Raw genomic sequence first — 22,233 nt, 5'->3', positions numbered from 1 at the left:
TCAGCCTTTTCACAAATGTGGATCTCACTCAATGGATCTATCTGTCAGGGGGATTTGTAGAGCTAATCTTTGGAAGCACTTGGTCATTGTTAGGGCAATTGCTATCCCAATATATGCAACTGGATTTAAGTTTTTTTTATATTAACCCCAAATCCTTCATTCTGGTGTCAGAGAACATAATGGCCTCTCCAGTAATTTTCTTACCTTCAGGTCATGTACAGCAATCACTTAACAAGAAATAGAATTATTTGTAGCAGATTAGTTGGTACTTTAAAAAAACAAAACAAAAACAGAACTTCATTGTGTAGTCTGGACCATGGTTGCCCTTCAAAGTATGAATATAGTTGTGTAAGGGATATCTTAGTATTTTGGACCTACGGCTGTGATAGGCTTGTACCAGCTTTGCCACAGTGTCTGGCCATCGTACTGTCAATGTTTTCATCATCTGATAATGAGGATGCTTCTAAATTTTATAGCTCAGTAGCATAATATTACCTGAGTGACTGACTGGAATATTATGCAGTAGGCTCTGTTGCATGTGTTGTGCATTTCAGTGAGGTATAAAGTAAATCAAATGTGCTTTTTGGCTATGGTAAATCATAGTGATGTGAAGGATTAAAGGATATCTGTTTGTTAGTATATTCCTATTTAGAAGTGCTTTTTGTTTCTTTTGAAATTCTATAATGCTGGTCTGAAATAACTAGTATGGCTTTCTTTACATAATATGAACAGTATCAGAGCAATAGCATATAAAGCACAGATGAACATACTCCAGTCTCAAGGTAAACCATTCCTCGCTTTATGGGCCCAAAATGCTCAAGGAAGTGTCAGAAATCCACATACTGTTCCAGAGTGCTGCATTTTGCAACCAGATCTCTGCTTTAGTTGACAGATGTGGAGCAAAAAACATATGGTCAGACAACTCCCCAGTGACTACACATGTGGATATTGAAGAACGGCAAGTTATTCCAGATAAAAATCAGTATAAAGTTTATGCTCAACATTTTCCTCCCTGATCTGTGGGGTTTTTTTTCTTTGAATAGTCTAAAATGGCTTAGCATTGTGTTTTTATGACCCCATCTGCTTTGGGTGAGACTACACCTTAATTTGAATGCCATGCTGAAATCTCAGGTACAGCTGAAGAGCTGCCCTTGTTACAAGACTTCATGCCAATAGGGTTTGTGGGATGGATCTTGCAAAGTGCTGAGTGCCTCTTGTGAGGTGCAATCAGTGGGAGTTGAGGGGACTCAGCAACTCGCATTAGATACTCAGCACCTCCCAGGATCAGGCTCTTTAAATGCACAAGTACTGCAACATTCAAGAAACCACGGTGCTGTATCATACAGTCCAAAATTTGCATTCAAAGATCTCCTCATCCACATTATCCGTTGCACATCTTCCAGAATTCCATTAAATCAATTAATGACACTCCCTTTAAAAACAGTTCAAGATAAATGTTCGTCTGGCATTTAGCATACAATTGCAAGTTTAATATTAAGATCACTATAAAAATGAATATTGGCATGGATTACAAAATTCCTTTTGGAACTTCCTGTGTTTGTTTTGCTGAGGTGCATACTAATCTTACCTCGGCTCAATTCTGGGCAGTTGTGTGTGCCCACATGCTTCACCCCGAGGTCAATGAAAGTACAGGACATTCAGTACCTTTTTGGAAGGGATTCCGCACCTTTCAGGATCTGACTATATGACTGTGCCAAGCCAACTGCCAGCACACAACAAATAATGATGACAACTGATGAATAACCTTTTATTTAGCTTTGATTCACCTGGGTTTCCTGCCAATGAAACAACTTCAGTCCATTGCCCAGAGCATCAGTTATGGCAGAATAAGGCCACAATTGTTTTTGTTTTGTTTTGCAAGAAGCACTTTACAATGGGCCTGCTTCTTATTTACACTGAAGGCCCCTTTTACACAGCTCTGATAGTGTAAAGGAGCCTGAGTGGATGCAGATTTCATTGCCAGAGCAATGAAGAGCGAGTTGTGGCCCATAATTGAGATATGTGAATCAGCACCATTGTAAAGTACTCTAGGACAGTGGCTCTCAATCTTTCCAGACTACTATACCCCTTTCAGGAGTCTGATTTGTCTTGCGTACCCCCAAGTTTCACCTCACTTAAAAACTACTTGCTTACAAAATCAGACATAAAAATACAGAAGTGGCACAGCACATTATTATAAAAGAAATTTATTGGAATATAAATGTACTGCATTTCAGTGTAGTATATAAAGCAGTATAAACAAGTCATTGTCTGTATGAAATTTTAGTTTGCATGGACTTTGCTAGTACTTTTTATTTAGCCTGCTGTAAAATTAGGCAAATATCTAGCTGATGTACCCCCTGGAAGACCTCGGCATACCCTCGGGGTATGCGTACCACTGGTTGGAGAACCACTACTCTAGGAAAATGATGCAACTTCTTGGAGAAGGGGGATGCTTAGCCATATGAGGGACTACTCCTGTGAGGTGCTGAGATTCCTAGTTGCTCATGACCTTGCAGAATCAGGCCCTCATTTGGTGGTTATTCTGGTACTGTAGAGGTAGCATTTTATTAAGTAAGAGTGTTTTTTAAAGTGTCCTTTTCCCTCAGTACTTAGCTTGCCCAAGGGTTTGTTCTTCTGACCTCAGTATTGAGTAAAGTGAAGTCGCAGTTCATTCTCATTGATCAGGGTCTTGTGCAGTAGACTAAGTGCTGCCACTGAGCACGTTATTCAGTTTTCAAAAATAATTAGTTGCCTTTGTGGTGCTGGGCTAGTTCAGCTATCAGCTGCTTGATTACTCTGAGTGAATAAAATGCCTAAGAAGGAGTTAGATTGCTGTGAGCTGTCTGCTGTGGAGCGCAGGGGTGAATTCTAACTTCAGTCTGGTCGTTTGGCACTAACTGCATGCAATCTGTTTCTGTCCATGTGTGAAAGCTACCTGCATACAGTCTGCTGTTCAGTAAGCCATCAAGCTGTAAGGAAACTATATTTTCAGTCTGCTATGCGCCATAAGGCAAACCTTTAATCAGTATCTTTTGAAAGAGATGATGATTAATAAAAATCTATGAACTCAGCTTCTGTGATTAAAACAGCAAGTGTGCTGAAAATCTAATAGAGCCAATTTAGACACCATTATAGTTTTAAAAAATAAATTACTAAAAGGTTAGATTCCTAGGTGCTCTAGGAAAACAGATTTGTCTGTTTTATTCCTGTCTCCCAGCTGTTTGTGTTAAATGATGGTTGGTTTGGGAATATGTTAGATTTAGTTCAGGATGTAGTTATAAGACATCAGGGGGAAATATTCTGATTGAAAGGCTGCAGTTCTCTTATACAAAATATGTAATGTTTTTCAAAGGCAGAAAAATGCATCACTTCAATCTTTTCATGCTATCCTACAAAGGCTGCTGTATGCTAAAAAGGAAGTACGCATGTTGATCAGGCACCATCTGTAAACATCAATGTATTTATTTTCTATTATGATGCAGACTTTGTTTGCATTCACCAGAGCCTTTAATTTTAGGATATGATCATTGTCAAATTTCCTTTCAAAGTAGCTTATCTTTAATGGTGGTTTCACTGGATAAGCAGAGACGGGGGGGGGGGGGGGGGGAAGTGTTCCCTTCTCAAAGCAGTATAGTTTATATACACACACACAACCAGGGTGAAAGTCTTCCTCTTCCCCACTCAAAGGCTGAGGGCTTATACGAGTGCTTATGTGCCATTTATTGTAATACAATCCAACGGCAGGAAGCTGAAGCTAGATGAATTCAGACTGAAAATAAAGTGTAAAATTTTAACGGTGAGAATAATTAATCATTGGAACAATTTATCCAGGGTCATGATGGATTCTCTATCACTGATGATTTTTAAATCAAGATTGGATGTTTGTCTAAGAGATGTGCGCTAGGAATTATTTTGGGGGAAGTTCCATGGCCTGTGCTATATAGAAGTCAGACTAGATGACCATAATGGGCTCTTCTGGTCTTGGAATCTATGAATTTAAGGATCATGTTATCAACTTAAGTTTAGTTTATGGTTAAAAGTGGTGTGGGAGACCCTACACAAGCCCTGCATACTGAGGTGAATTTCCCCTGGAACATATGCTGCATACATACACTGTGCATTTGTAGAGCTTTGCCCTTGTTTCTCATTCTAGTCAGTCATTACTTGTCTCTTGTTTTATCCTTCAAATTCCCATACTGTGCAGCAGGGCTCTAACCCTGTGTGTCAGTAACAGGGATTTGAATAGCATTTGACAAAGCATTTTGAAAGATTGATGTAAATACTCCATTGAAAAAACTATATAATTTACAAGGAATTTGGCTTCAATCCTGCCGTCATTGAGGTGAGTAGAAAAATTCCTACTGACATCGGCGACAGGGGATGGATTACTTGTTCTGTCCATTGCCTCTGAAGCCCCTGGCATTGGCCACTGTCAGAAAACAGGGTACTGGGCTAGATGGACCATTAGTCTGACCCAGTATGGCTGTTCTTATGATAGGAACAGGATCCGGCCTTCAGTTGTGTAAGCAGGGGCTTAATGAGCTCTCCCCTGATATCTAGTGATGTAGTCTTTTCCTTCAATTCAAATACAGCCTGCTCCTGAATAGACATGCCTATTTTGTCTAGGTGTCCAGCAGACACAGCTACTTTGTCAAAGTGTTCCATTTTGGCTGGGTTTGGGTTACATTTCAGTTTAGCATTGAATGCAGAGGTAATAAAATATTGTTCTTCTTGTATGAGTAGAGGGCAGCAGAACTGTACTTAGCATGCCCTGATTGGGAGGAAAAACAACAAGGCGTCCTTGTGGCACCTTAGAAACTAACAAATGTATTTGGGCATAAGCTTTCATGGGCTAGAACCCACTTCATCGGAGTCACCCTAAACTGAACCTCACTGGGGTCAGAGGGGGTGTGGACAGGTGTTCTACCTGGTGGTGTAGACTGAAATCACTGATGAGCATGGCGAGCCTTCGACCTGGTGTGGTGACAGCGTTGCAGTGAAAGATAATGAAGAGGCAGCAGCCGAGAGGTTCCCCACTATGCAGTGAAATCACTACAAGCTGGGCTAAGTGGTGGAACCTCAGAACATGCCATCGCAGAAGTGGCAGTGTGCGGCAAGCAGCAGCAGTGAGAACAGTGGCAGAGCTGAGCAGCAACAGAGATAACAGCGGCAGCAGTGGTGAGTGGTGGCAGAATACAGTGGCAGAGGCAGCAGTGAGCAGAAACAGCTAGCTGCCACCACCTCTGCAACAGCAAAGGCATTGCTCAATTTCCCCTTTCCCTGCCCCCTTTCAGGAGTGTGAGGTGAACGCACCTCTGAACTCTGGGTCTTCGATGACCAAGGACAGCCAACTGTGAGTGGGATGCAGCGGAGGGAAAGGGGAGTGATGCGTTGAAGGGACATTGGTTCATTGGAATTTCACATTGCAAGGTGGGAAGTGAGGCAAAGGACACTGCCCAACGTACTGTGTGGTGGCGTTTGCTTATGGTCACGTGCTTTTGAGTTGTGGTGTTTTCCCAAATTAATGCTGGGTTCCCTTTCCCTTTTAATTGACGTTTTCTTTTGTTATGCACAGACTCGGTGCTTGCGAATGAGGAAGTATTGCCTCAGAGAGGGGCCAAAGGTGGTTGTTAGTTTTCCCATATTATGGGGTGGGGGAGGGGGCTTGAGCCAGTTCTCTTTTGCATTGTTAAGAGGAACCCCATGATATTGAACCTAGCCCTTGTTGCTTCCAACTCTACTTGACAGAAGGGTTACAGTTGGAAAAGCCTCACAGATATACTATGTTGAATGGTTTCTAAAGTGCAATGATGCCCTTACCCATGAGACACAGAGAGTCTTTAGCTGATTTAACAAAATCAGTAATACACTGGAAGATCATTGATTGTCTCCCTGCTCACTTGCAAATTTGATAATCTACTCTTTCTTTGTACACCGCCTAGTACAATGGGGCCCCATTCTTGGTTGGTCCTTAGGCAATACTGTAATAAATGTGATTAATAATATCTGCTGAAAAGCTGCCTCTCACTGTATTCACTTTTCTATGGAGACCCTCCATAGTTTATTCCCTTCGCAGGAACCTTCAGTGGAAAAATAGCAGCTGGGGAAGCCCCTGGCAGTCAGGCTCCAGTGGAGCCAGACTGTCAGGGAGCAGGATAGGGAAGAGAGGGTCAATGGGACAGTTTAGAAGCACACAGTCTCTGGCATATGGCTGTGGTCTCCAGCTGATGCATGGATCTTGTGGGACAAATCATTCACTTGTTCCTTTTTAGTTGGACAGATTAAAATGTAGTCAAATACATCTACAGCTTTCAGAATGCTGGATGGCTAGTGAGCTGCTTGGCTGCTATCAAACTCAATATGAGTTGTGTACCTCCATACCGGTACACTGCTGGGATATATAAGGGGTGAGGGCTTATCATTGTTCCCCCAATACGTGCGCTGTTGCCACATGTCTTTTAAAGGCTTCTCCTCACATGTACATGCACAAGTACCTTACCTGATTTTCCCCTCACCCCACTTATGCCGAGAGTTATTGCCAATTAATATGCATTTTATAGAATCCACAGCCCCTATGTTGGCTCAGCCCTACCCTCTGCTCCCATATCTGTGTCCCCATTGCAGTATTTAAGGGAAGCGGAATGCCTCAGACTGGCCCTCCACACCGGGAGTGATATTTTCCATGAAAGAGAATAAAACAATTCCACACTCCTGAAAATAAAGACTATCCTTTAAACTAGAGTTGGCTGTTTTTATTTCAGAGCAAGCCTGGGTCCTTTTCACCAAGGTTTGACTTATAGTTCATTCATTTTGCATACTAATTTTCCACACTGCGAGTGAGGGACATACAACCTAACAAAGTTCACTTGAATGAGTCTGGCGTTCACCAGTGTCACTGATAAAGAATCTAGCCTTATATAGTTTCTGCATGAGTGAGAAGCAACGTCAAAATACATGGCCATACAGAGTTGGTCCTGTTCAGGGTCTGTTGAAACTTGTGCTTATGTGCAGACCTTAAATACAAGCAAAGGGAAATGCCTCCTGTTGCCTAACAGAGTAGTATGCTTTTCAGATATGATCTCTCAACACATATGTAGCTGCCGTCTTTGCATGAAAGGCAGCAACAAATTGCACTTGTGGCATTGGGTGGAAGAACAGCCTCAGAACAGTCTGATCCTGTTGATGTTCCCGGGGCTGTTAGCTGCCTCCTTGATATTCTCCAGACCTTATGTGATTCAAATGAAATCCTCCAGGTATCCTCCAGGTCCTTACATGTCCTGGAGCATAACCCAAGTTTCCACATAAAAGTATTTGTGCAGAAGTTCACTGAACACCAACAGTTGTTAATACGCACTGCAGACCTGTGAATCTTGGTTTTTTTTTTTTTTTAAAAAGTCTCCTGCATGATGCTCAGCAGCTCCCACTTTTGTTGACTTCAGCTCATATTGCCTTGCTGCCAGTCCCAGTATGCCTCATGAGCACTACACATATTGAAAACAAACAAAACAAAACAACAACCAGGAAGTCTGATAGTTTGCCTCCATACCCTCTCATGTTTTATAGAACCTTTTTAATCCTTCTCAAAATAAAGGGACAAATCCTGCTGTATTTTACATCAGTGTAAACCCAGAATAACTGTTGAACCAGATTTACACCAGTGCAAGAGTGTAGAATTCCAAATTCCACACAGACATTCTGTATCCTACCCAATGGCTGATCCAATGCTGTTTTAGAAAGTGAGAGGTTTGTTGCTTTTACTCATTTTAAAATTTCTCTTTTCAAATCCAAAGAAATACAGGGCATCCCATTTTTTTGAGCTATGCTTAAGTATTTTAAAATAACTTGATTTAGCATTAGCAGGTGTAAAGAGAACACATGCTTTTTCTAGATGATTCAAAAGACACCTCATTTGGCTTGATTTTATTTTCATTCTGTGTAATTTTTATATCCTCTAAGAAACTGAACAAAAATTATTTTTCTTCTATGACTATAAAAAATAATATTTTGTTACAAATACAATTTTCCAATATTTGTTTTTAAATGTATTGGTCATATCTAGTACTCCATTTTGCAAAAACAGACATTTTTCATGTCATAGATCAAATAGTTTTTGCTTATTTTTAAAATGGCAATTTGCAATGATTATATGGCAGCGGATGTAACCAATAAATGGCTGGAAGTTAAAACCAGACACATTCAAATTGGAAATAAGGCACAAATTGTTAACTGTGTGGGTGATTAACTATTGGAACAAACTACCAAGGGAGATGATGGTTTCTCCATCTCTTGAAATCTTCAAATCAAGGCTGGAGACCTTTTTATAAGATATCTGGGCCTAAGTGCTGCCCCTTTCATCTGCATTTGCTATTGGCTAGTTAAGGTGGCTTACTGCATGACTTGCTGGCTTCTGAGAATCCCTTTCCCAGGGAACTAACTCTCCCCATATATTATATTGGGAGCCTGGGGGCCTAACTTGGGGCTGAGAACTCCACTCGGCAGCAGGGCATCTAGGGGGAGCTATATGATATGGTGCCTAAGTCCCTTTGTGAATCTAGCCCATGGTGACTGTTTTTACGTAGAAAAATTAAGACTTATTGAATTAGAAATCCATGGTTGCTTAGAAAATGTCATAGAAAAGCCCATGGAAATGTTCACTTTTTATCTGAAGAAAAAAACCTGTAGCTAATTACTTTTTTTTTTTTTTACAAGAAACATGAACAGCTTGAAATATTTTGCAACACACATGTTTATAAGTTGATTTTTAACAAAGTGAGGTTGATTATTCACATGCTCCAAAGTCAAATTTCTTTGTTTTAGTCACTAGTGAGATGACATCTGAGCTTTTCAGACTCTCAAAGTTCTACTAGTGTAAGAGTGATGCCTCACTAATCCTTACCTGAATTACTTTTACTTGTTCTACTCTTCATAAATATGGTATCATGAATGAACCTAATTCATACAGTATGTACCTATGAACAAAAGACAGTTACACTGTCAAAATGACATATTACTGAGAATGACAGAGGTCTAAGGACTCAGTGATTGAGAGTCAGGGGCCGGACTACTTAGGATGAGCTACTGGCCTGCTCCCTGACTAACTTCACAGCTTGACAACCAGTGAGCCCAGCTGTACTGCCTTGGAACTGACAGAGTGGCCATAGCCCCTGATTGGCTGCTGATTTAGCAGCCCGGCTTATAAGCCTGGACCCCACAGCAGATCAGAGGCTTCTCAACGCATATGGTGTCTGCAGTTGTGCTCTCCCTTTTTCCAGTTCCTGCTTCCAGTCCCTGCTACTGCTCTGCTGCAATCCCTGTTCCCCTCTGGGTGTTAGATTTCTGGCTTTGAGCCCCAGCGCTGCCTCTGGCTTACATCTCTGGTTGATTCTCCAGCTCTGGCATTCAGCTTCTGTCCCTCCGGTACTGACCCTCAGCTCATTTCCTGGACTCTGTCCCCATCTGGACCCAGCTCTAACCAGTAGGCCAAACTCTCATTTCCATCCTATGCCTGATTCCCATGCCCGGTCGGCTATAGTTTGAGCGGCTCAATACAAAGATTAGGGGCCCACCTCACTGCAATGGACCCCACTCAGGACAGTTTTTCGCTGGTGGATCTGGTGAGGGTCATACAGAACTTGCAGGCACAGATGTCCACCCTGCAGGCACAGAATGTGGCCATACAAGCCCAGGTGGCTTCACTGGAACCCCTGGCTCTTGCCCCCAAGAAACCAAAGGTATCATAGCCAGGTAAATTTAGTGGTGATCGTGATCAGTCTGAGGTTTCTTAAACCAATGCCAGTTCTTCTTGCTACACCCTCAATTGTTCCCCGCAAAGCAGAGAGGCGTTCATCATTAGTCTGTTCATGGGAGGCCTTGGCCCACACTCTTGGAACAGTCCAGCCCCATCCTGGGCCAGTTGAAGCAATTCATTCAGGACATGTCAGTTATCATTAGTGACCCTCTCTGAACCTGAGCTGCTGTCCCGTCTCAACAACCAGATCAACCTGTGTATCAGAATTGGCGATCACCTTGCTGAGTGGCATCATGAACGTAGCCCAGGCACTTGAGCCCTGACAATGCCCCTGCCCCCTACCTCTCAACCACACACCCCACTCCAGGACCCAAAACCCACGTATGTTGACCAGGCCTGACCACATCTGTCTGAGGCTGAGAAAAACCGATGCCAAACTTCAGGCCTGTGTCTGTATCATGGTGGCAGCTGACACTTCGCCTTGAGATGGACTGCAAAGGTCAGATCAATTTCAGGGTCAGGAAACATCAAACCTAAGCCTCAGTAAGGAGGTCCAGGCTGCACCAATCTCATTCCCCTTCAGAGACTCTCGACCTCCATGCACCTGTCAGGACAACAGCAACTGCAAACCCACTGTTGATGTATCTTCAACTGCCATTGCAGCTCCTACTCCCGATGAGCCCCAGTGGTCTACTTGGAGTCTCTAATCAGCTAAGGAACCTCAGGTAATGTTATGGACCAAGATGTGGCTACGGCCCACGGGATCCCTGCCATGTATAAAATTCCCCAGATCCACTGGTCACCCACCATACCACCACTTTAGGGGTTATTACCCCCTCGAACAGCAGTTCTCAAACTTTAGTAACCCAAGGGACTCCATTTTGATTTAAAATTTTGCCATGGACCCCCCAAACCCTCCTGCTCAGCCCCAGACCCCTCCCCCTTCCTCTCCTCTTCCCTACCTCTTTCCGCACCCTCCCCCGAGCGCCTCCGTACCACCTCCTCCCCCTGCCTCCAAGTGCCTCCTGCATGCCGGGGAACAGCTGTTCTCTGATGTGCAGGAAGTGCTGGGGGAAGTGGGAGGAGTTGATCAGCAGGGCCAGTGGCCCCAGTCATGATTCCGCCCCCTCCCCCGAGTGCGCTCCATCCCTGCTTCAAGCTGTTCCCCGGCATGCAGGAGGCAGAGGGGGAGGAGTTGATAAGCAGGGTCCGCGGATCCCTTGGAGTTTCCTTGTGGACCCCTGTTTGAAAAACGTTGCTCTAGATGCACTGGGAGACTCTTTAGTTCAGGTTGCTTCAGGTCCCCCACTCTCTGGTCATCCTGGGAATACTCTTGTTCTCTGCCCATGGTTTCTGTATACGTTGGTGATAAGAGACAGTATGCTTTTGCTCCCACTACTGCCAACGATTCTGTCTTCCAGAGACCAAAGCAAATTGGTATTCTCTGCAGTTCATGTTGTTGTTTTGGGAATCTCTGCAGCGAGGGAATAGACCCATGGGAGTTGGGCATGCCCCCAACCATCCTGCCTGCCACCATTGAAATACCTCACAAGTACTATGACCTTGCAGATGTATTTAACAACAGAAATGCAGGCACCCTATCCCCACCTCACAGCTACACCTTATCAATCTTCATCCAGGTGCTGAAATTCCGTTCAACCGCATGTACACCCTTTCCAAACTAGCGCACCAGTCTCTTAACGTCTATCTGCAGGAGAATCTGCAGAAGGGCTTTATCCAGACATCCAACTCTCCAGCAGGGGCCCTGATCTTCTTTGTTAAAAACAAGGATGGTTCCCAGGCAGGGCCGGCTCCAGGCACCAGGCAACCAAGCACATGCTTGGGGCGGCACCTGGTAAGGGGCGGCGGGGGGAGCGCGGCGCGGCATTCCACGGGGGGGCGCTCCGGCGGCGCGGCGCTCGGCGGGGGGGGCGGGCTCCGGCGGCGCGGCACTCGGCAGGGGGGCGGCGCGGGCGCGGCGCTGGGGGGGGGTTCCGGTGGCGGGGGCGGGCTCCGGTGACGCGGCAGTCGGCGGGGGGGGCGGCGCGGGGCTCGGCGCTGGGGGGGGGGTTCCGGCGGCGCTTGGCGGGGGGACGGCGCGGGGCGCGGCGCTCGGGGGGGGGTGTTCCGGCGGCACTCGGCGGGGGGGGGGCGGGATCCGGCGGCGCGGCGCTCGGCGGGGGGGGGCGGCGCGGGGCGCGGCGCGGCGCTCGGGGGGGGGTGGCGCAGCGCAGCGGGGGGAGGGGGCTCGGGGGGCGGCGCTTTTTTTTGGTGCTTGGGGCAGCAAAAAAGTTAGAGCTGGCCCTGTTACCAGGGGCCCTGCATTGACTACTGGGCTGTCAAGAGGGCGATGGTTTGGAACCATCACCCACTTCCCCTCATTCTAACTAAAATAATTAATTAATATTAATATTAATTAATTAATATTGTTAATACATGACATGAAAAGTCATTAGAATTGTTGTATGAAACTTGAAATGTTTCTGTTGATAAGCAGGTCACACTCAGCAAAATAATTTCTTGTTTGTTTCCTGAGCTTATCATTCTCATTATAGAAGAAGCCATTTTACATCTGCTGTAGTCTCAGGATGAGATGCATTTGTGACCACAGTTCAGTCAACGGGTGTTTAGGGCCAGATTTTCAAAAGTATTTAAGTGCCTTAAGTTGCAGATAGGTATCTAGGGGGATTTTCAAAAGCGTCAAAGTAGGTTAGGTGCCTAAATTTCATCAAAAGACACCCCTGTGTAGACATGACATTCTTCCTTCAGTGTTTAGAGCAATGGAGGTGTTATTTTGTAGATATTCCAAGTGAAAAGAAAATGGCATGAAACAAATTTACATTATATTCCTAGACAAAAATTAAAATCCAATCTGAATTGTCAATCGTTGTATGCAGTGTTGTTGTAGTACCAGGATATTAGCAAGACAAGGTGGGTGAGGTAATATCTTGTATTGGACTGACTTCTGTTGGTGAGAGAGACAAGCTTTTGAGCTTACACAGAGCTCTTCTTCAGGTCTGGGAAACATACTCAGAGTGTCACAGATAAATACAAGGTCAAACAGATAGTTTAGCATAAGTAATTAGTACCTATGATGATAAACTATCTGTTTGACCTTGTATTTAGCTGTGATGGGCTGAATACCTTTCCCAGATCTGAAGAAGAGCTCTGTGAAGCTTAAGAGCGGGTCTCTCTCACCAACAGAAGTTGGCCCAATAAAAGACATTACCTCACCCACCTTATCTCTCTAATTGTCAATCATATCATTTAATTTAAAACAATATGAGACTGCACAGCTCCACCTTACTCACATTTCAGCTCTTGTTTCTTATGTTCCTGCCTTTCCCTGCCAATATTGTCAAACTCCCAGCATTTCATATCCTCCTCCACCTCCCAACTTCAGGCTGCATGCTGTAAGGAGCAACCTCCAGATCCTAGCTTACTAGCTTCCCTCCTTTTCTAGTTATGGTATTTTTTTGGCCCCCTATTACTGCAGAAACTGTTTTCCTCACAATGTATTTAATGTAATTGTCTTCACAACACTCCTGGCATATTATTCCAATATTACAGAGGGGGAACTGAGGCACAGGGAAACTAAGGCCCAGATCCATAGAAATATTTAGGTGCCTAACTCCCATTGATTTCAAGTACTTGAAATTTCTCAAGAGGCAGCCACTTGCATGAGATTTCCATTTTTGCAAGCCTAATAGGTTTTCATTTAAGCAATTACATTTTTGGGTGTTGCGCTGAATCAAACTGAACATCTGAATCTTTGGTGGTTCATCTATCACTGATTAATTCAGCCAGATATAGAGAGCAAGTTGAATAGAAGTCAGCATGCTGACTGTTCCCTCATTTGTTACTGCAATATTAATAAAGTTGATAGAGTGGAACTAATCCATCTGCTTACAATTTATTTCCTCCCAATGAGCTATAATTTCACTTTTTATGAGCTCATTCTTTGACTAATTTTATTAGCATTCCTTTCAGAGTTCCATTTTTAATCATTTTTCATCAAGCTTTAGCTATGTATAAAAAAATAGAGCTAGTTTGGCTAAAAAGGGAGAGATGAAAGGACTTAATGAGAAATATGCCTTAGCTTAAATAGAACCAGGTCAAGTAGCCCCAGTGAGACTAAAAAGACATAGAGAGCATTCAAAATAGCCTGCTTCACAAGAAGTTTGATTCTGTCATTTCTAAAATTTAAACAGAGTTAAATGAAGTAGGGCAGTACTGTCAACGTTGTAAAGGGAGGGCAGGTGTGCCACAGGCCACTTAAAGGAGATCTGATCAGCTGCAGCCTGCCCATGATTGCACGGTTTGTAAGGAGGCAGAGCTAACACTGGGCAAGATAGTGTATCTGGGAGTTCAGGAAACGAGTGGGAGTCGTGCAAGGCCTCTTCTGCTCCATTTTGATGAACAAAGAAGGTTGATCTCTTCCACTCTTCTGGACAAGCTTGGGTTTGTGATAGTAGAAGGAGGTGGGATTACATTTCTGAGTACTTATCCATGGTATTTAATGCTAAAAATCAGTTGCCCATGAGCTTAGTTATATATTTCTTATTATTTCACGATAAGCTCTGATACCCTGCTCCTGTATTTGTTCAGTAGGACTGGCAGGGAATACTTCTCAGTGTTCTGCACTGAACACGTACAGTGAGAGCCAAGAAAGTACTTTGGTGCTTAAACCCCAGACGTAGGTGCATAAGTTCTCGTTTGAGGTGTAAATCCCAGTTTTGACTTCATTGTGGTGCACAAAACTCCCACCAAACCCTGTAGACACCTAAACTCGCTGAGAACCTAAGTTTTTCAGAGTAAAAGTTGTGCCTATATTTCTGCCTCTGAGCATGTGTACTGCTGCTTCCCTCTAAGTGTCCCAACACCTACCTCCCTGCTTCAGCCCCAAAGCAATTCACACACCACAGAAAGATAGGGGTTTGTCCACCTAACTTGCGTGTGGGGCCTGATCCAGTAGGTGTGCTGAGAGTGCACCTACCAGATTAGGCCCCATTCAAAATCCAAGAGGAGAACGTGCCTACTTTATTGGGTTTAGTCCAGTGGTTAGCACTCTCACCTGGGAAGTAGAAGACCCAGCTTCAATTCACCCCTCTCTGCCAGAGTGGGAGAAAGGGAGAGTGCTCTAACTACTCTCGGCTAAAAGTTATAATGTAGGCACTGGTAACTACATAGTAACCTGTGGCACCTTAGAGACTAACAAATTTATTTGGGCATAAGCTTTCGTGGGCTAAAACCCACTTCATCAGATCAGGTTGCATCTCATGAAGTGGGTTTTAGCCCACAAAAGCTTATGCCCAAATACATTTGTTAGTCTCTAAGGTGCCACAAGTATTCCTCATTGTTTTTGGTGATACAGACTAACACGGTTACCACTCTGATACATAGTATCCTGTTATTATTTCATGCTCTTGGTGAAACAAAACATCCAGAGTTATTAGCGCTAAATGAATAACCTGATGTAGTTGTATGGTAACATGCTGAAAACCTAGGGCGATTGTTTAAAGGGTGTAATTGATGCTTCTTATGAAGCAGCAATCTCACTATAGACAGTTTTAGAGAGAGATGACTTCCTCTTCACCCAACAGACCTTTTCCTTGGTTGGGGTTAACGGAAAGCTACCTAGATATACATGAGAAAGCTTTGCTATCTTTTTGTTTGCTATTGCCTCAGAAATTTTCTGTAAAGATAACAGTGAAGTTTACTAATAAAATACCAAACCAGTCGTATGAAGAATCAATTCTAGCTATGTATTGAAATACGTATTTCAGTGGAGCTTTCTTTTGATTTCAGTCCAGGCATTCAAGGCTCTTTTTTTGTCTGCCCTTTAAAAATGAGTATGCACAGGAGCAGACACCAAGGGGAAAGTATCATTTAAGTTTGCTTGGCTGCCTCTCATCTTTGCAATGAGTGATAGCTTGTAAACATACTTAAGATCACAAGACGTTTCATCTTCGGGCACGGCGAGAGGGGTGTCATAGCACTGTAGTACCTGTGGGGAACTTGACAAATCCACAAACTGTTAATAAAGCCCTTAATGTTCCATACATGGAGCTAGAGTAAATGTTAGTTCCTGACCTCTGGCTGCCTCAGCTCCATTTTTATATAGCAATATTAAACATGTCTTTGATCATAAAAGATTCGACCTCTATAAAAGCAAAAATGAGCCTCCCTCAAGTACTGCAGGTACTGCGACCTCTCACAGCCAGATGCTCTTAGTTGAGAATTCTGCTATTAAATAATCTATGTTGTATTTCAGACCACGTGCTTTTTAACAAATGAAACTGACCCTGTGAATATAAGCCTGCCAGACAAAATTTGCTCTTGATGGTATCACCCAGTGAATTAAATTAAAATCAAAGAATATTTTTTTTGTTTAAACGCCTACACTGCACAAGTCTGAACAAGAAAATCCTTGTTAAGTTATCTTATGGCACTGTGTTGAGAGCAAAGAGCAGGCTAGTCAGGAATTTAGGCCTTCCTTGTGAAGCCTTGTGCAAATTGTTGTGCTGCAAGGTCGAAGCTTTCTGATGTTACTGTTAGCTTAAGTAATTCTGTCAAATATCTGTACAGTGTGTCCAGACCCTGAGGCTCCAAGAGGACATCACGGTTTGACACTAGAAGAACTCAGTGTCATTCATTTGCTTATATCAGCCTTCTTTAACCGTGAAACTCTAAACACGGAGTACGGTGGTAGTGCAAAAAACCACAGAGATACTGAGTCTCCCTGTGCATTAAAATGGTCCAAAACACTTTGAAGTCAATGACAGTCTTTCCACTTACTTGAAGGGGCATTGAATCAGGCCTTACATGAGAGAGCACTTTGCTTTTGTGTTTTGGGTGTATCCCTAGAGTCATCTTAGCAAAAATTAAGGTACACTAGTATTTAATGATTTCAAGGGTGACTTCATGTCTCCATTGAAGTCAGTGGCAAAAATCCTATTGACTTAAGTGGAGCTAGGATTTCACCCCAACGGTCTAAAGACCTAATTGATTGTCATTCATTCATGGTTCTAATTTGAAGGTGGAAGCAAAGTATATTATATTAAAAACATTGTTCTAAATAGTTTGATTGCTGTGCATTTTAGAAGCAATAGTAAATACATGTCAGTAGATGTATTTATTTTAGTATCATTTAAGAAAAATAAAAAAGAATTAAACAAAAATCAGTATAGTTCAATGAATAGGGGAACTATAAATTCACTATCTTCTTCTAAACATTTGATTTTATTCTCCTTTCAATGTGAAAAATCTTTTTTATAAAATGTCCATTCTTTATATGGTTTATTCTGTCTATTTAAACTGTTTGCCACTGTATAATATGTTTATAATTGTTTAAAAGTAATAATCCTATGAAAAATTAAAAATCAATTTACAGAGTACTGAAATTGCGATAGAATAATGTTTAATTTAAACAGTGTATTTAAATAAATGGCTTAATGTGTGTTGCAGTCAGATTTTCATATTTTTTCATGTCATAAAAACATTATTTTGATCTCCATAGCATGTCATATTTTTCTTTTTCACAGTTATAATACAAAAAATGTGAATGTATTATGGAGGCACTTGCCGCAGTATCATAGATACAGTTGAGCTAAGCATTTAAAGCAGGGATTCAACCACCTTTTTATACATGAAGGAAATTACAATATAGTAATCTGATATCAGAAATAGCACAATACAAATTATACCAGTTATTCCATAGCACAGATAGTTGTATATTATATATGCAAGAACAATGTCAGTACAATACATTATATTTTAAATAAGGGCTCAAGCCTGCTAAGTCTTAATAATGCCAGTAATCGTTGTGCACCCGAATAGTCCCATTGGAAGTTGGTGGTGCCTCACAGGATCAGACCCCTAAAGCAATTTTCAGACAGACTCATTTCCTTGAAGCCAATGAAACTCATTCACCCACAAACTTTAAGGCTTTTAATTTTAAAATGATTGCTATGCCAGATTGTTACTGCCAGATTTCTAAAGTGCCAAACATTAATTAAGTTCCATTATACAGGTTTATAAAGTCCATAACATTTAGTAGAAATGATCAAATTGCAGGAAACCAGGCCGTTCAACAAAATGTGTTTACAGTGTTTACCCTTCCATCAATGTAATTTAGTGCTTCAGTATTCTCTGTGGATTGAATAATGTATCTTTATTTCTAGATACAAAGATATAATATGTGTATTAATTGTAGATCTCAGTGCACACACATATTTACTGTAAATATGAAAAAGAAAAAATCAATACTATTTATAAGATTTTTTTTTAATTCTAAGCATTCTTTGGCATAGAGTATTATACATGTTAATATGGTATATGGACCGTTATTGGGTCTTCCTTTTGTCTATAGTATGCGTGACCCAAACTCTTGAGGTAAATTATATTTCATTATGTTCATTTCCCACCCCAGGTAATAATCTTTCCAAGCTAGCCCCTCTGGCAGCTCAGTCATTTCTTCCTCTTGAGATTCCTCTTTTCTCTTTCTCTGTTTGTCTTTCCTTTGCACATGAGATTGTGGGGATACGTGTATTTCTTAAAGCTAAATTGGCACATATAATCAAGTAAACATGTTCTGTTTGAGTGCAGGTTTTCCATATAAAATTAATGTGGGCAGCAAGTAAGAATTAAATGGCGATTACAATTTAAAGTATATTTATTTTTATACAAAAATGATGCACAGGGAACTGCTCAATGCAACCTTTTACACATTGATTGTAGGTTGGCAAAGTTTGTTACAAATCACTGGTACATAGCACATTTGAAAGTGTGTTGAATGGAGGACAAATGGATTTCAGAATCAATCAAATATTTTTTTCCTCTCATTATCTGTCCTTGACAAAAGTTTTTTACACCATGCATATTGTTAAATGCTTTGGATATGGTACTGTGATTTTAATTAATTTCATTGTAATTCAGGACTGTGGTTCGCTAATTCAGCCGGAGGAATCCTGTGGATTACAGCCTCTGTCTCCTGAGTACCTTTCAGCAGTTTCACAGACACAGTTTAAGACTTGTGAAGCTGGGGACACAAAAGGTTGGTTCTTAGCATATTCTCTCCCTTTTAAAAACAAATACCTGCACCCCGCTAAAGTAAAACACACAAAATCTCCTTGTCCTTTCTCTATGCACACAAAACACACAAGCGAAACTATGATTTTGTTGCTATACAGACTGTTTTATTTATATATATTTACTTATATGAGTCACACAGGCAGTTTAGGTTTGAGACATTTTTTTCTGAGTGGAACAGTTTCCTCAGAGAAGATAGTTTGCCTGTATAATTATTATTTGCAGAGCTCATTGACAATTTTCCATCAAAACCATACATTTTTAAATGGAATTTTTTTTTTAATTTTTCAAATTTTTGAAGAGAAACCTAGAACAGTTAGTTTTGGGGGGGTTTTGCAAATAAAAAACCTATTGGCATTTTTACCAGCTATAGTCTTATGTTTCCAATTCCATGTTTTGAATACACAAAAATAGTAACCAATTTTTAAAATAAACTAACTAACCAAAATATCTCCCTTTTATATAAACTAGTGCCCAGAGATTTACACATCACAATGGACAAGCCAAATAGCATGGTTTAAATGTCTTTTTTATAATTATTAAGATATATGCTGCAGGTCAATATGAACAAGCTCTCTCTTCAGTTAATAGAAGGAATGCAGTTTTGAATGTGAAAATATATTGGCCCCAATCCCACAAAAATTTAAGCTTGTATATTTTTACAAATGTGAATATTCATTTGCATAAAATTAGGCACATGCTGAAGTCTTTGCAGGATAAGACCATAATTATTTCTATATCTTCCTTTATTAGACAAATGGAAAATAAAATCATACTCCTGTATACACTACTAACAGAAACATAGGGTATGTCTACGCGGTTGGCCTGCACCAGCTGATTCAGGCTTGCGGGGCTCGGGCTAAGGGCTGTTTAATTGCTGCGTAGACATTCTAGCTTAGCTGCAACCTGAGATCTGCCCCCTCTCGGGGTCCTAGAGCCCAGGTTGCTTTGAATGCTGCTTATAGCTAAATGAAGAACAATATAAAATACATTATACCCTTCTGATGAATAACATCTGTGGCGCAAATGTTTCAAATTGAAACAACATTCAATATATAAAGAGTCAAAGGTCACAGCTAACAGAAATGGAAGTATAATTTCTTGTTAACAAAGTGAAGGTAGCTAATACCATCTAAATGACAACGTTCAGCCCGAGTGCTGAGCGTGCAATACTTAGTGTTTATATATTGCTGTGTAGCTTTCATGAGGTTTACAAATGTTAACTGCAAGTAGAATAGTTTGTCAATTAGTTCCACGTTTGTAACTACTGATTGAGATCCTGATCCTGGCAATAGGAGCTGTGCAGGTGCCCTTAGGAGAAAGCCTGAAGTCCTGACTAAGGCACAGCTCCCCTTGCCTCCCCTTTGATTGTTAAACATATTAAGCATTCAAAGAAACAGCAAAATCCTGACTCTTCCAAACCCCTGAAGAGGTAGGATGGTCTTTATGGTCAGGAGGACTGGGAGTCAAAGACCTGGGGTGACATACAGGCTCTATTGAAGTTGATGGCAAAACTTGGAAGTTTTCCACTGACTGCAGTAGGTACAGGATTTCACCCCTGGTTTCTATTCTCTTGGTTGACCTTGGGCAAGTCCTCTAGGATCTGATCCAATGAGGGACTAAGCCTCCTTAACTCCTATTTGCTTCAGTAGATTTGAGGTGGCTCAGTGCCACCCAGGAGGCACTTGGCATCTTGCAGGACAAGGGCCTGAATTGCCCCATGTCTGTTTTTCATCAGTAAATGCAGAGTATTAATGTCAAACCAGGGTAGTTGCCTGCAGTCTGTCTCAGTTTGGAACCACAGGATTGATAAATGATTGCAGTGATAGTAAGAAAAATCAACATACATAATTAAGGGTTTGATCCAAAGCCTACTGAAGCCACTGGTAAAATTCCCATTGACTTCAATGGGCTTTCAACCAGGCTGTAACATAATATATAGTTACATGTTCAGTATTATTATAATATTACTTATTAGTTTTAAGTGCTGCCCACGTGCTTGGCATTTTGCAAAACATAGAAGAGACACAGTGTCTGTCCAAGGAAGCTTAAAAACAAGGAAACCAATTCTGAAAAGCTTCTGCATATGAATCAGGCCACTGTAGTCTATGGAAAGTCCACATGGACTTGTGTGAACAAATGTAGCATGGGGCCCTAACAGATCATAGCTTAAAGTTTAATATTACTGTGGCGTGGTAGTGCCACTGTAGTTAAGCTTGCGTCATAACATCTGTTCAAAGACTGACCTTTCAAAGTCCTCTAAAATTGACATGCTTTAGTTAGATGTCTTTGAAATTTGGTTAGCCTCTGGAGGGTACCGGGTAAAGCTAGTGACCCAAATTTGGAGTCATTTGAGCTCAGGGTTGCAAAGATAAAAACCCTGAAAAAATAGCCATTTTTAAAAAAGCTTCTAGGGCAGGTTTTTTTTGGGCAGAGCTAGAAATCAAACTATTGATGTGGTGCAAGTCAAAATGGTCTCAATCTGTCTAATTTTACCCCAGGTAGTGTGAGTTTCCCACTAAATTTTTTGGGGACCCAAAATGAGAACAGAATATAATAAAATGTACATTTTTACACTGCCCATGCACCAATACAATATACTTTAAACTTGACATTTGTAAGTTCTCTACAATCCAAATGGAAAATCAGATCACTTTGAAATTTGGTGCACTTCACGGGGGTGTAGGGTAGCATTAGTGACCCAAGTTTGGGGTTATATCGCCGAGGGATTCTGAGTTACAGCCACCGCAAGGAAACTGGTTTCCTTCTGCTGCCTTGTATTGTTAAACTGAGAGGTAGTAATCACACACCTGGCAGAGATTGATGGCTGTGAGCTCACCCTTCAATGAACAGAACTCAGGAGAAGTTAATCACAAGCCCCCTCCTAAAACAAAAGGAGCTTTGGACTGAATGGTTGGAGGTTGCTGTGATTTGTGAGTCATGGGTGGCAGTTTGGGGGGTGAGGAAGGGGAATGTAATCAAAGTATTTGGGGGGGTGGGGGGGGGAAATAGACATGTGAACACCTCCTGGGAGGGGAAGAGAGGTATAGTGGGGTGGAGGAGTGAGGAAATAAAGTGAGAGAGGTTTGGGGCTTCAGCCAGGGGAGGAGGGTTATCAGGAGAGGGGTAGATGCAGATGGATGGTAGGGGAGAAGAAAGAGGTTGGGGGTTCAGGTGTGGAAGGCCCCCAGCACTGCCAGTGCACCCAACTGCACCCCAACCTCCTGCACTCCACAGCTCTGCCAGTGTACCCCAACTCCCTGCACCCCAACCTCCTGCACTCCACAGCTTAGTGTACCACAACTCCCTGCACCCAACCCTCTTCCACCTCCAGCTCTGCCAGTGCACCCCAACTCCTTGCACTCCTCAGCTCTGACAGTGCACCTCAACAC

At 42.1% G+C, this 22,233-nt stretch overlaps 1 protein-coding gene across 1 annotated transcript in view; it reads left to right on the top strand.

Moving 5' to 3' along the window:
* CPED1 (cadherin like and PC-esterase domain containing 1) overlaps positions 1 to 22,233 on the top strand; it is a 199,648-nt gene that overhangs the window by 140,406 nt on the left and 37,009 nt on the right. The window contains exon 17 of the mRNA XM_065423264.1: positions 18,689 to 18,806. Coding sequence (XP_065279336.1) covers positions 18,689 to 18,806 — 118 coding nt within the window. The remainder of the gene's footprint in view (positions 1 to 18,688; positions 18,807 to 22,233) is intronic.

The sequence above is a fragment of the Emys orbicularis genome, chromosome 1 (genome assembly GCF_028017835.1).
Source record: "Emys orbicularis isolate rEmyOrb1 chromosome 1, rEmyOrb1.hap1, whole genome shotgun sequence".
Classification (NCBI taxonomy): Eukaryota; Metazoa; Chordata; order Testudines; family Emydidae; genus Emys; species Emys orbicularis.
Note: the sequence above shows the minus strand (reverse complement) of the source record. Positions and strands in the feature narration are given on the sequence as shown.